Source organism: Myotis nattereri (assembly GCF_964212035.1).
Source record: "Myotis nattereri genome assembly, chromosome: 5".
Lineage (NCBI taxonomy): Eukaryota > Metazoa > Chordata > Mammalia > Chiroptera > Vespertilionidae > Myotis > Myotis nattereri.
In genome coordinates this window covers 10058664-10072761 of record NC_138080.1, presented here as the reverse complement: position 1 = coordinate 10072761, position 14098 = coordinate 10058664, and the positions used below count along the sequence as shown (strand labels likewise).

Below are 14098 nucleotides of genomic sequence, written 5' to 3'. Positions count from 1 at the left end.
CCACTGCCCTGTTTCCCCAGCCTGGGAGTTTTATGTCAAATCTCAGCCCCAAAGTCATTTGTATCATTATCATCACCATCATAAAACTGAATGTTCAGGTTCTAAGACACACATATGCCACATTTATCATCTGAACTTGGAATAAAATTAGTGAGTCTTATCTCTGCTAGCAGCCACATATGCTGGCTGTCACTGGCTGGTAGGCAACTAATTTGGCCATGGCATTTTGTACTGCTATCCTGCACCTGAGTCATATGTGGGGTCAGCACTTCTTGTTTTGAGACCCTTACCACTCAGATGTCTTTAAAATGTCACAGTGTGGATAGAAAAAGGCATGTATAGGAAGGCACAGAGATAGCAGTGTGTTTGGTTTTGGTGAGGAATGTTCCTGGTGACCTCCTACTTTACTAGAGAGAGGAAAACACCCAGAAGTGGATGAAGCCAGTCATGCACTAAGCAAGCAAAGCGAATGAGGTGGGCGAAACAAGCCACAGCTTATAGCAACTAGGGGCAGGGTGGCTAGTGCCAACACCTGGTGGGACTGTGGCTAAGGTGCTGGGTGTATCTCCTCTTTCTTGGTATATCCAATCCCTGATGGCACCTTAGACCCCCCAAAATACAGAAACAGCCAACATTTCCCAAACCCTGGCCTGGGCTAAGGGCTTGTCATGCACTCATCCTTCCAAGCACCCCAAGAGGTGGGTGTGGATGGATACCTCTTTGCTTTTGGTTCAGTGGGAGATGCTGCCCTGGTCCAGGTCACCCAGCTGCATGGGGCAGAGCTCACAGTGTGACATTCCAGTCTCCAGCCCACACTAAGTCCACTGCTCATCACTGAAGTGTGCAGAACCAGGTAGGCAGCACCAAGCCTTCCTGGTCTCTTGGCACTGCTTGGGCCTAGAGTCCTGGATGCCAGAGTTTCTTCTGCCTCCAAGCAAAAGTGCCTCAATCCACAGGCCCTGGAGTAGACGTGCAGTGTAATTAAAATTCACGGATGAGTCCAAGGAGCTGTCTCCAGGCTCAGTAATAACTTCTCCATATTAATGACAGCACCACAGACCCCATGGACAGCTGACATTTAATATGAAGCATATACAGCAAAGCCAGAGGCTCCTAACTGAGCCCTCTCATTCCAGAGTGCCTGCCATGAGTAGTTTAAGGTGGTACCAAAATTCAGAGGACTGAGGTCTTCCTCTCCTCTCAGTACCTCCACTCCACCTCAGTTCCCTCCCCTGCAGGAAACCCTGCCAAGAACACATACATGCACACTCACACAAGAATGTACAGACTCACTCAAATGCACACACATATACACCTACTCAAGACACACACACACACACACAGGCTCACATGTCCCACATATAGATATGCAAGTACATACACATTTATGTGTACACATTCGCCTGCATGCACACATTTTCACATACACATATGCACTCCCATGTACAGATGCACAAACATGCACATGTGTTCACATATGCCTTGCAGCCTTGTATGTTCTGACAGCAGCACAGAAACCTCCCCACCCTCAGCTGACTGAGCCGAGGAGGGCAGTGGAGACAATGACATGTCTGCCTGCCAGTACAGACCCAGCATCCTAAGAGAGGCCCCCCACACACAACTGCCCCTGTAGATCTCAGAGACCAGAGCAGGAGACCCCAGCCACAGCTAAGACCATTATGCACAAAGCCAGCCTCCATGCTGAGCGTCCCAGTTGCTCAGGTCAAATGAGCCCCTCAATGACTCCTTTGTTGTGGTGCTACCTGATGTGCTTCGGTCCTCACAGCAGGAATGGGTGGGACCCAGCCTTCCCCACATCCCAGCTAATCCTGGGTGAGGGTCTTCACCTGCTAAGTGCCAGGGACACTGAGGAATGGGCAGCCAAGGCTGGCCATAGGGCAGGAGGAACCTGGAACCTGCCAATATCTGAATGAGCAGCTTCATTACACTCAGCAATCAGTGCTAGAAACACAGGGCTCTGTAATGGAATTAGAGTAGAGGGCAACAGGTGACAGGGGATGGCCTCTGAAGAGGTGGCTGCCCTGGGCTCAGGCTTGGAAACCAGCAACCAACAAGGCTGGCCTTCCTGAGAGGCCAAGTCAGACTTCACTATGCTCTACCCTAAAGGATTCCAAGGGGAAGGTGACCCCCCACACTGTGAAAGCCTTGTAGATCTGAGTATCTGAGAGCCCTGGGTTTCCTCATCTGTAAAATGAGGAAAACAGGGGTTGGCTTCCAAGACAACTGCAGGGATAGGGCACATGTTGCGAGCAGAGGTAGAAAGTGTACACGATGACCCTTTTTTGGCCTCTTCTAGAGGAATAGCAGTGGCTTCCATGAGTCCTCAGGCACCTCTCTGCAGGACCCTCACTGGCAAAGCAGCCTGGAGGTGAGGAGCCATAGTATCTCTTTCCTGGGTAGGGATGGAGCATGTGACGCAAGCCACAACCAACCAGGACATCACATCCCTGGGCACAGTGAGTGACTATGGAAAGGTTCCATGACTTATGCCTGTCCAATCAGAGTGAAGCTCAGAAATGTGGCAGGGACCTTCAAATAATAGACTGCTTCCAATGCCACCAGGCTGTCTCTGGGGGCAAGAATGGTATGGAGTCACCATAGGCACTGATCACCCAGAGAAAAAGGTTACACAGGGGAGGAAAAGCTGGGCCAACGAGGTTCAAGGGACACCACCCCATCCCTTAATTACCTATTCAATCCCAGGAATCCTCGGATGTCTTTTTAAATTGTGGTAAAATACATATAAAATTTACCATCTTTATCATTTTTAAATTGTACAGTTCAATGTTATTAAATATATTCATAATATTGTGCAATCATCGCCACCATCCATCTCCAGAACTCTTTTCTCCTTGGAAACCTGAAACTCTATGCCTATTAAACACTAATTCCCCATTCCCAGGCCCCTGCACCCACCACTCTACTGCTTTTCTCTATGATTTTTGACTTCTCTAAGTGCCTTCACATGCCTTACTCACTGAAGAAATGAGTCTGGGTTTTAGACCACAAACGCATTTACACCATTCTGAATGGCTGCCATGAGACAGGTAGGGGCTACGGGCTGCTGCTCTGCCACCTGGAGCACAAACCTCTGACAAGTCAATCTCCACCATGGCAACCACTGGCAAGTGCACATCCTTTCCCCGCCCCGCCAGGCAAGAGTGCCTGGAAAGCCCCTTCCCTTCCACCAAGTCAACCCCTAGAGCAGTGGTTCTCAACCTTCCTAATGCCATGACCCTTTAATACAGTTCCTCATGTTGTGGTGACCCCCAACCATAAAATAATTTTCATTGCTACTTCATAACTGTAATTTTGCTACTGTTATGAATTGTAATGTAAATATCTGATATGCAGGATGTATTTTCATTGTTACAAATTGAACATAATTAAAGTATAGTGATTAATCACAAAAACAATATATAATTATATGTGTTTTCCGATGGTCTTAGGCAACCCCTGTGAAAGGGTCATTCGACCCCCAAAGGGGTCGCGACCCACAGGTTGAGAACCGCTGCCCTAGAAGAAGTGATGGTGAGGCCAGACAGAAGGATATGAATACCCTGGGGACAGGTGCATGGGGTGGCCATGATGAAGGCTGGATTCTCAGCAAGCTCCTATCAATGCTGAGAATGAATGTGCCTGTTAAGGACTCCTGATGGTTAGTTGGGCTCAAATTTATAAACAGAGTCTAACAATCATTGCTCCCTGTGCTTCACTGAAAAGCTGCATTGAGCAGTCTGCCTCTTGCCCAGTGTTCCTACCATCTGAGCACACCCTTCCTTACAAAGGAGCTCCTAGGGTCCTAAATCAGTTAATGGGCCAAAGACCTACCCTGGCCAATCAGGGCTTCACAGCTATAGCCTCATTTGCATCTTTGTTGATCAATCAAAGCAGGTCCATTCTGGTCAATCAGGACAGTGCTATCTGAGCCAATCAAACTGTGCTGATTTGGAGTTCTTTATTTGCATAGAAATAGACCAATCTGGGACTAGAGGTGAGCATTCTTCTCTATAAGCCAGCTTCACCTCTGCCTCAGCAGAGTATACTTTCAGTTGCCATTAAAGACTATGTTTACCTGTGATATGGAAACCACTTTGCCTGAGTTGCTTCACCTGGGTCGCTTTAACTGAGCTGTTCCACAGCTGAGCCATATCACAATTGATGTTTCACAACTGAGCTGTTTCACAACTGAGCTGATTTCACCAAATACTTTCACAACTGAGCTGTTTTCACCAAATAGTCTCCCCCAACTCACTGCAACCCAAATCAGGGACCCCGTTGGCATTGAATTGGTAACCACAGCCTTCAGTTGACATTTCCCCAGTATAGTCCCTGCCTGCATGGCCCACCTAACCATCCTGCTACCAGCACAGCTCCCAATAATTCCACATTGACCTGCAAAGGCCCCTTCAGGGGACCTCAAAGCCCATTCAGGTTCTTCACATGCCAACAGACTCAGAAATGCAGCTTCTCTGAAGAAGCACTGGAGGCAGCAAGGAGCCCACACTCCCTAGGCACAACAATCTATCAAGAAAGGCAGGACAGCCCTGACTGGGTAGCTAAGTCAGTTGGAGCATTGTCCCTTGTACCAAAAGCTTTCAGGTTCAATTTCTACTCAGGGCAATTAGGTCCCCATTTGGGATGTGTATGGGAGGCAACTGATGTTTCTCTCTCTCTCTCTCTCTCTCTCTCTCTCTCTCTCTCTCTCTCTCTTTCTCTCTCTCTCTCTCTTCCTCTCTCTCCCCTTCCTTCCCTCCCTCCCTCCCTCCCTCCTTCCCTTCCTTCCTTTCTCTCTCTAAAATCAATATAAACATGTCCTTGGGTGAGGGTTAAGAAAAGAAGAAGAGAAGAAGAAACTCAGGACATGGACTCACCAGAGTTCCCTCTGCTGCTAACTGTGTCCCCTCACTTGTGTCTGCTCCCTATATGGCCCCTAAGACACCTGGAATTGCCTGGATAGGACCTAGAAATGGTTGGCTCCAGCCTCCACTTTCCACCTAGACAAACTGAGGCTGATGGTAGTATTTGCCCAGGGTTACATGGTAACTTGCCAGAGCCGAGTCCAAGGTCTCCTCAACCCAACCCAACACTTCTCCATACAGGCACAGGGATGCTTTCCCTCCCTTATTTAGTTTGATTTAAACCAGGTGTTTTCAACTTGAGTTTCAGAGACCACAAAGGGATGAGGAAGACAAAAAAACATGTAAAACCGCATGTGTACACAAGTGCTTTCCTATGGAAAAGGAGACAGAACTTTTGGCCATTCTCCAAGGGGGCCTGCCCCACTGAATATGGACATTCTGGGTCTGCAGCAGAGCAGACAGGGATAGGTGGGCCAGCTCTAGGCACTGGGGGTACAGAGTCTCCTGGTGATTCTCCTTCAAGTCCCTGCACTGGCCTCTGGCCCTGCCTCCCAGGCACTCACATTTCATGGCTCCCAGCTGAGCTTTGCCCCGCTGGAGCTGGGTCTTGTGGACATAGCCAGGTACAAGTTTCCCATGCACAAGTTACCAAGAACCACAGAGTGCAACATGGCATGTGACTGTCTGGAGGGTTCCTGGATGAAGTGCCATTTAGGTGAAACCTACAGAGTGAACCAGGCAAAGAGAGAAGGATGAGAGTGTTCCAGGTGAGGGCACAGCCTATGCTCAGGTGCTGAGCTGGAGTGTATAGTGTGACTGTAGCACAGGCATGAGGGGTACATAGTGACAAATAAGGCTGGAGACCACTGGGCTAGGTCATGGAGGACCTTGAATGCTTGGTCAGTGGTTTGGATTTTTTTGGGGGGTGGGGAGCGGTGCCAGGATTGTGTGTGTGTGTGTGTGTGTGTGTGTGTGTGTGTGTGTGTGTGTGGTTAAGGTTAATAAAATCCATTGAAAAGTCTTAAGCAAAGGAGTGACATGATTTAATGTGTGGTTTATAAAAACCTGGCTGCTGTGTAGCAAAAGAGTAGCTGGGGAAAGGGCAGTTATGAAAAGCTGAGGAACACAGGAGTTAGAGACAGGGCTTGGGGTCTGGCATGGTGGAGAGTTGGGGACTGGGATAAAGTCCAGAGACATCTAGAATTCTAGGATTCCAGTCCAAGTAAAGGGTGATATCTGGAGGAAAGGGGAGAGACCCACATTCCATTTCAGAAGCATAGGGTGACCAAGGGAAGAAGCCTTAGAGATAGCTGGGTAGACAAGTCTGGAGGAGATTTGGGCCAGACATGGGAGTCTAGAGCCCAGGTGGAGTGTGGCAACAACCATTTTCATCTGCCTGGCATACTGTCCTTCTTGCTTTTATGATAAAACCCCAACCAATTCCAAAATTTGGGGATCTGTCCCTCACTCTCAACCCCAAAAGTGAGCAAGAGACTTGGACCAGGCCCACATCACAGTGACTGGTTTAAAGATGGGTCTGTACCCTAAACAAAATCCATCAGAGCAGTCCCCAGGACTGTAGCAGGAACCACCCATAAAGGAGAACTCTCCATTTCTGAGAGATTTCTACCATAGAAAACAAATTAAGCCAGAACTGCTGGTGGCCCTGCATAAAGAGGGCCATCCTGAAATAAACACAGAGAGTCATAGACCTGAAAGGCAGAGAGAGCATGTTCTGAAACCATCCCCAAGCCCCTAGATCCAACCATGCCTAAAGCTGGCCCTCCAAGGGATCCCAAGGATAGGATCCCTATAATGTCCCCTGCTTATTTCATCCATTGTAAGCTGATTTTCTGTCACTTAAAATGAATGAGTTTTAAAAAAGGAATGTAATAAGCCATGGAGGAAACTGTGACTACCCTGGGCAACTGTGTGGATTGCAAAGAGCAGGGACTAAGCAGGTGCCTCTGCTCCTCTGACCTGAGGAATTCCAACACCCAGAGAACCAGGAAGTTCCCACAGCCCTTCTTTGGTGTGCCTGAGGCCCTCTCACTGCCCTCCAGCTAGTGCCAAGGGAGGATGGGAGAAGGAAGACCCTGCAAGTCCCAGACACTTTGCATCCCCAGCCCCACAGCCTAAGCCTGCCACACCTGTCAACCCCACTCTAGCATCTGAGCCAGCTGGAGCCGAGTATGTGGTCACAAAGGCAGCAGCCTTGTTATGAAAAATAAAACTCATCTTGGTCTCTTAGGCCAGCGAATGACTTCTCTCTGTAGCCTTAGTGACTCTTAATGTCCAGCAAGACTAAACAGAGAGGGTGCCTGGCAAAGATGGCAGCCCAGCAGGATAGTCCCAGCCCACAAGACAGCAGCCTCTCTGAATCTAAGCTATACAAGGGACACTGCATCACAGAATCACAGGGGGTGTACACTGCCCTCCTCAGGCTCCAAAATGGGAAAAAGTTTCAGAGGTTATATACTTCCCACTACTCAACCCTTGGAGGTTTCCATCACTGGCCCTGGCTGGTCAGAGATGCCAGGCTGGAGTGGTCCTCAGAGCTGCACTGACAGGGGACAGAGGGAGGACAGGGTGCTTCTATTCTACTGGTGTTCCCACTGCCATTACTGAGCCATGAAAACTCAGGCTGCCTGAAGGGAGTGCAGAGCAGGTCAGTAGCTTATCAGTAAGCCACTTGACCACTAGGCCTGCTCCCAGCTCCCACTCACTCACTGACAATGGTCAACACCCCTGACTCAGAAGACCTCCAGGAGTCAAAGAAGAAGGGTAGGAATGTTTCAAAGAAACGCATCTCTCATTTTTATCCTTTTTGTTGGTCCGCAAACAAAGGTAATAAAATGTGGTGAACATGATCTTGGAGTCAGACAGACAAGCATCCAAATAGTGGCTACAAAGCTTGGAGCAAGCTGTCTTGGCTTTGGAGCCTTAGCTTATTCATCTGTAGAATGGAGATCATATCAGACACTAGCCATGGGTGCTGAGGATTAAACTGCATACGGTGCTCAGCTGGGAGCATGGCGCAGAGTTGGGGCTTGTGACCTGTGATATACTATTATTACTTTCCATGCCAACAGCCTTTTCATTGGGTGTTTAATGAGCATATTAGGATGATGTGAGATCAGTACACCTGTCCTGTGGCCCAAGAAGTGCAAGAAAAGTCTTCCATAGCAACATGATGTACAGGAACCCTGTGTTAAGCAGTATTTCCTCAGGCATCATGAAAAGGCAAACTTTAACCTTTTCCTGTAAATATTATGAACAACGTCTGTACAGTGGCTATGAAAGAACCTGGGCACTTTCCATTTCTCAGCCTCTCTGAAAATAAAGGGCTCAATGTCTTATGAAGCGAGTCTTCATCTGGCATTTCTCTTTAAAATAAATGTTTTTATTGATTTCAGAGAGATATAGAAACATCAATGATGAAAGTAAATTACTGATAGGCTGCCTCCTACTGGGAATCAAGCCTGCAACCGAGGCATGTGCCCTGACCAGGAACAAATCGTGACCTCCTGGTTCTGGGTCGACGCACAACCACTGAGCCACACTGGCTGGGCCATCTGGCATTTCTTGAGTCTCCATCTCCACCTGACTACAATAGAATTTGCATATTGGCAGGCCCAGGGTCCCAACCTCATACCACTTGGGGGAGCAACACCTCTTACACTCTCCATCTATGGGGTTCTGCAGACCCCATGTCCTGATTCTCATTGGAGCATCTGATGCCAGGTTGGCCAGAGTGACATTTCAGGACTCAGCTGGAATAATTAGAAAATGATGTCAGTCTGGTACTGTTGAAGCCCCTTGACTTGCCACAGAGGATTCCATCTGAGAACAAAGCCAACAAATACACAGGAGTGTAGAGGCAAGAGACAGCAAGGGTCTTCATAACCTGGTGGGAGCACCTGGATCCAGTCATGCCTGAAGGCTTACCATTATGTGAGCTAATAACTTTCCATTTCTGTTTAAACTAATCTGACTTGAGTTTTCTGTCACTTGTAACTAAGAGGAGCCTGACATATACAGTGACATAAGAATCCATTTGTACTAAATAAATTAGGAGACTGCTGTCTGTGGTAAACAAAGCTACTACTGCCTTCTTTTAAAGTAGAGAAACAAACTCAGGGGAACAGGCAAGTAGATGTGTGTCCAATCCAGGGGAAGGACAAAAGGCCTAAAACGTTCTGTGGCTCCCCTAAGTATCTAAACTTAAACTGTGAGACCACAGCTGCTCGCTGAGCCCTGCTCCATGGTTTTTCCATGTCTCCTAAGAAAGCTAGTTCAACATGTTCTGCAGAGCAGGGTTCCCTGATTCCATCTGTGTGAGAGTGCTGAATTCACAGAGTTCAAAATGTTTCTTTATTACAGAAATTCTCCAGGAGTCCCATGGGCCCCTTGAATCTCCCAGGTGAATGCAAGGCCCAGTATTTCCCACACTGGTGGTCCACTGAACCCTAATTGCTCAGAGCAACTTAAGGTGTAAACCCACAGAGCTCTCTTGCAGAATTTGGGCTGTAGAGCCTTGCTTCTGAAAGTGTAGTCTAAGGCCAAGGAGCATCAACCAGGGAGCTCAGGAGAAGCTCAGAACCTGGGAGGTGGGGAAAAAGCAGGAAAGTAGGGAGGGTGCATGGGTGCTGAATCAAAATCTGTATTTTAACAAGTGTGATCTGCACCACACTTGCTTGGGCATGTTTCACTACCAATGAAGGAAGAGCAAGAACTGCCCAGGAAGGGGCTACATGAGGCATGTTGGTTTAGAGCCAGGGCTGCTGGAAGGATGCTGTGCACTTAGCCGTAGAAGACCTACTGAGGAGCGTGCACAGGAAGTACACCTTGGATCATATATCAGTGTCTTTCACCCACCAGACTTGGGAGCACCATGGAAGAAGAGCTGGAGAGAACCAAGCCAGACTCCTGCCATCAAGGGCTGAGCCTCAGCTGCCCAGCTGTAAACCAGGCATGAAGACCTTTCTCCTGCAGGGTCACTGTTGAGGACCAGACACTTGATGCATGAAGCCCTTAGCATATGAGCCCATCATTGATGCACGGAGAGACTTTAAAGGTTGAGAAATTAATTGGTATAAAATCAGAACAGTTGCACACAGCAAAGAGAAAGAAAAAGAAAAGAAGTCATGATGCTGCCCCACTATCTCCAGGCCATTTCACTGACAGCATTCAAGGCCATCCTGGGAGGCCCCAGCCCCTCTTCCAACTCCAGTCTTCGTTTCAGCCCTGCAAGCATGTCCAGGACATCTGCCTATCCTGATTGGGCCAAGGCACACCTGGTACCTCTTCTCTCTACTAGGATTGCCAACCTGTGTGGCTGCCTACCGACAAAGCATTCTTCAGGCAGCCTCCAGGAGTATGTTTTCAGCCCCAGCAAGAGTGCTCCTCAGCCTATCAACTGCCCTGAGTGTGTGAGACCCAGAGGGACACCAGGCCAGACCTATTTCTGACCAGCACAATGGAAAAACACACTAGAGTACTAGAGGTGCTGGTTGAAGAAATGAATCACTGACCAGATGAATGAATGATACAATGAAAAAGTATCCCTAAAATGCTTTCCATTGAGAATTAACCAGTACACAGAAGTTGGTCCACCAACAAATGCATCCATGTCACTCTTCCCAGCCCATCTACCCCATCCTGAAGTCCCCAGGACCTATTTCCTCTAATTTAGGTGATTCACCTCTAGAGTAAAATGAGGCACACCCGTGAGCCCAAGGACATCCTCAGAGACAACTGGACATAGAGGGCTGCACCATGTTAACCCAACTCCTCCAAGGACATTGACAGTTGTCTGCAATACGTCCAGGTTCTAACCAAAGGCAGTGATTTTTCTGAAGCAACAAGTGACATTTCCTGTGTCTCCATAAAAAGAATACCAGCGGTTGTGGGGCTCTGGAGTAATTGCTGGCTCTGTAGCTAACAGGATGAACCTGAGGACAGGGGCTGCAGGGCTGGGAGAGAGGCCACTCCCTTGGAGCAGGAGTCTTCTGAGCTGCAATTAGAGCAGAACCCTTGGTGGGCGGTCTAGATGACTTGCTAGCACAGCCAGCCTGACCACCACACATCCTATCCAAAATAGAAAACTGCAGTGGCTTCTGCTGAGTGCCAGGTCCCTGGGTGGCGGGACAGAACACTGCCAATGTCAGCCTCCTCCCTGAGCATTGATCCAGGCTTCCTCCAAGGCTCTTATGTCAAGCCATGGTCCCTCTGGGCCCCCCAAAATAGGAGAACTTTCCAGGGCTCCAGGAACCCCCAGGCAGCCTCAGGAGGGGACCTCCCCCAGCCTCTCTCCTGTCCTTCAGGGGCTGCCCATGGGCACCAGAGCCTGCATTTCCCAATGTTCCCCTTGGTTCTAATAGAGAGAGAAAACATTTTGCAAATAGCCAGCTTAAGTTCACAGGAACCCACAGCATAAAAATCAGTGGGTGCCAGTCAGCCAGGGGGCAGAGGATAACTGGGCATTTCAGCATCACTGCCTGCCCCCTGGGCTGGGACCACCTGCATACACAGAGACAAGGAGACTGACTGCCAATACCTGTGCCCTCCACACATATGACACATACTAAAATGCACAGGGCACACACTCAACTGACACACAAATGAGCAGAAACCTACAGATACACATGTGCATAAGACACACAAGGGCACATTCATATGTTCACACAGGTGTCCAGACACGTGTACACATCAACATTCCAAACACATGTGCACACACTCACAGACATATACACACCTGTGCCTGCAGGCCTAAAGGAGACACATGGCTACTTGACCAGCCCTTTGGAGACCCTGGGCCTTCTCCTGCATAAATCACCCCTCAACCGTCAAAATAACTTGCCTTCCAGCCAACCCCTTCAATCTAGCCACCCCCTCAGTGTATGCCCTGTGGTCCCTAAGCAGAGAAGGTCCTCAATGCAGGCCCTGCCCTCCGAGGGGACACCCAGGTAACAGGCTTCTGAAGCTCAGGCAAGAAGAGCCATGGACAGAAAGGGGTGGAGAAGTGTCTACTCACCAGCCCATCGCAGGTGCTGAGCGCCACGGAGGAGGCTTCACTCACGCCGGCCACGTCTCCAATGTAGAGGCAGGTTCCAAGCAGGGGCTCCACGCGAATGGTGCCCGACTCACCCTGCCACTCCACTGTGGCCCCGGGCGCCACAAGGCGAGAGTTGGGCTGCAGCCGCAGGTGCAGGTCTCGGCTGAAGACAGTGATGTTGTAGAATAGGCGGCGGTCAGGGTCCTCCTCGCTGCCTCCAAGGAAGCCCAGGGTCTGGGCGGGGGCAGCCCTGCGGGCCCGAACCCCGGCCTGGGCGGTCGTCACCGACACCACGCGAGACACCAAGCGGCCCTGGGCGTCAGTGCGTACGGGCACCGCCAGGATGCGCTCGGCTCCGTGCCCCAGGGGTCCGCCTGCAATGAGAAGGAGCATTGGAACCACCGGGACTTGGGAGCTCCCAAGATCGGCAGAGCCCGCATCACCCCGAGGCCCGCCCCCAATGCGAAGGGAAGGACATTCCTCCAGGCAACCTTCAGAAACTAGCCTGCACCTCCCCTGCATCTGCCAACCAGGAAGGGTAGTTAATACCGCCGCCCCGGCGGTCCCGCTCTGGGACCTTGCAAGCCAAGATCATTCCCCTTGCCCCATCTGGGTTGGGGCTCCGCGGGCTCCTCACAGTTCCCCAAGGGACAGCCACCTCAGAGCGTCCCCGCCACCGTGAACCTACCGTCCTTGGCAGGATGTGGGCCGCTCCGAAGCCATTCCCGGTTGTCGTCCACCCGCCCCCCATCCCCCCCCCCCCCCCCCCGCCCCGCGAGCCTCCACCCTTCAGTGGCCCCTGGGGCGGCGAGGACTCGGCTCCCCTCGCACAGGCGACCTCTGATGACAGTATCCCGTCCCCAGAGGGGTGGAGCAGGGTCCCTCGGATCTTCGGGGATCCCCTTTGAGGCGCCCCGAACGATCCTCAGGGCCCCAGGCGCGGTCGGCATTCGGCTCCTCCGGAGCATCCCCGGACGCCAGCCCAGGAGCAGCCCGGCCCTGGCTCCCCAGGACCCGCTGGGGCAGGCTCTAGGAGATTTCGCCGCGGGGCATTTCTGGCCCTCCACCGCCAAGCTTAACGTCCGGAGCGCCGCGAGGGCTCCAAGCTCCCCACCGCCCGAGGAGTCCGGGTGCGCCGCGAGGGGCGCCCCCTGCGCGACCAATCCGGCCCGAAGTTGGACAACTTGGCCCCTGACGGGGCGCTCGGAGTTTGCCCAAGTCCAGCAGGACGCTCCCGGTACAAGGGGGAGGGGGGAGGGGGGAGGCGCGCGGGGCGGGCGGGGCCGGCCAATGGGGGTCGTAGGGGTGGGGGCGGGCCGCCCCTACCTGGGGGGTCGGCAGCAGCAGCGAGCCAGGCGGCGGCGGGCGGCGGCGGTGGCGGCGGCAGCAGCAGCAGCAGCAGCAGGAGCGGTGAAAGGCAGAGCAGGCAGCGAACGGCGCCAGCTGGCGAATCCATGGCAGCCGGACCGCAGCCGGGCCCCGCACTCGCAGCCGGCGCGAAAGTTCCCCGCGCTCTGCCCAGCCCACATCTGGGGCAGCTGGAGCCGCCGGCAGCTGCAGCACCGCAGGGCGCTGGGCGGAGGAGGCGAGGCGCGCAGGGGAGGGCGGGGAGCTCTGAGGAGAGGCGGGGAGAGGGAAGGAGCGTGCGAGGGAGGCGGGCAGGCGGGAGGGAGAAGCAGAACGCAGGGAGGGCGGGGACGGCGGGCGCCTCAGCCTGCGGTGACCCGGCGCTTCTTGGCGGGGCCGCCGCCGCCCTCTCGCAGCGAAGCAGAGACACCCGGCGGCGGCGGCAGAGTAGCACCTGGGATCCCAGCCGCTGGCCACACTGGGCTTGCCCCGCGCCCTTGTGGCACACTGCCTGGAAGGAGCGTGCCCCCCCCCCCCGCCCCCAGCATCCCCATTCAGAGAATCCTTCTTGGGGCCCACCAGTGAGCCATGGGGCTCAAGAGACAGTCTAGCCCTATTTTTGCGCCCTGGGCAGGACAGGGTTCAGGATGGGGGTGGGGAAGGTGGGGAAGACCTGAGATGGAGACCTCAGAGGCCAGAAGATGCTTTTACCTAAGGGTGCACTCACTGCAGGGGCTATCCCAAAGATCAACTTTTACCCTTCCAGATAGAGGCAAGATACCCTCAATCTCCACTTTCTTTCTGCCTGAAG

At 52.0% G+C, this 14098-nt stretch overlaps 1 protein-coding gene across 1 annotated transcript in view; it reads right to left on the bottom strand.

Moving 5' to 3' along the window:
• The window catches only part of ADAMTS2 (ADAM metallopeptidase with thrombospondin type 1 motif 2), a gene marked incomplete at its 5' end in the record, with an annotated part of 290738 nt that extends 277342 nt beyond the window's left edge, over positions 1-13396 (bottom strand). The window contains 2 exons of the mRNA XM_081093309.1: positions 11920-12314; positions 13267-13396. Coding sequence (XP_080949435.1) covers positions 11920-12314; positions 13267-13396 — 525 coding nt within the window. The remainder of the gene's footprint in view (positions 1-11919; positions 12315-13266) is intronic.
• Positions 13397-14098: the final 702 nt, after the last annotated feature.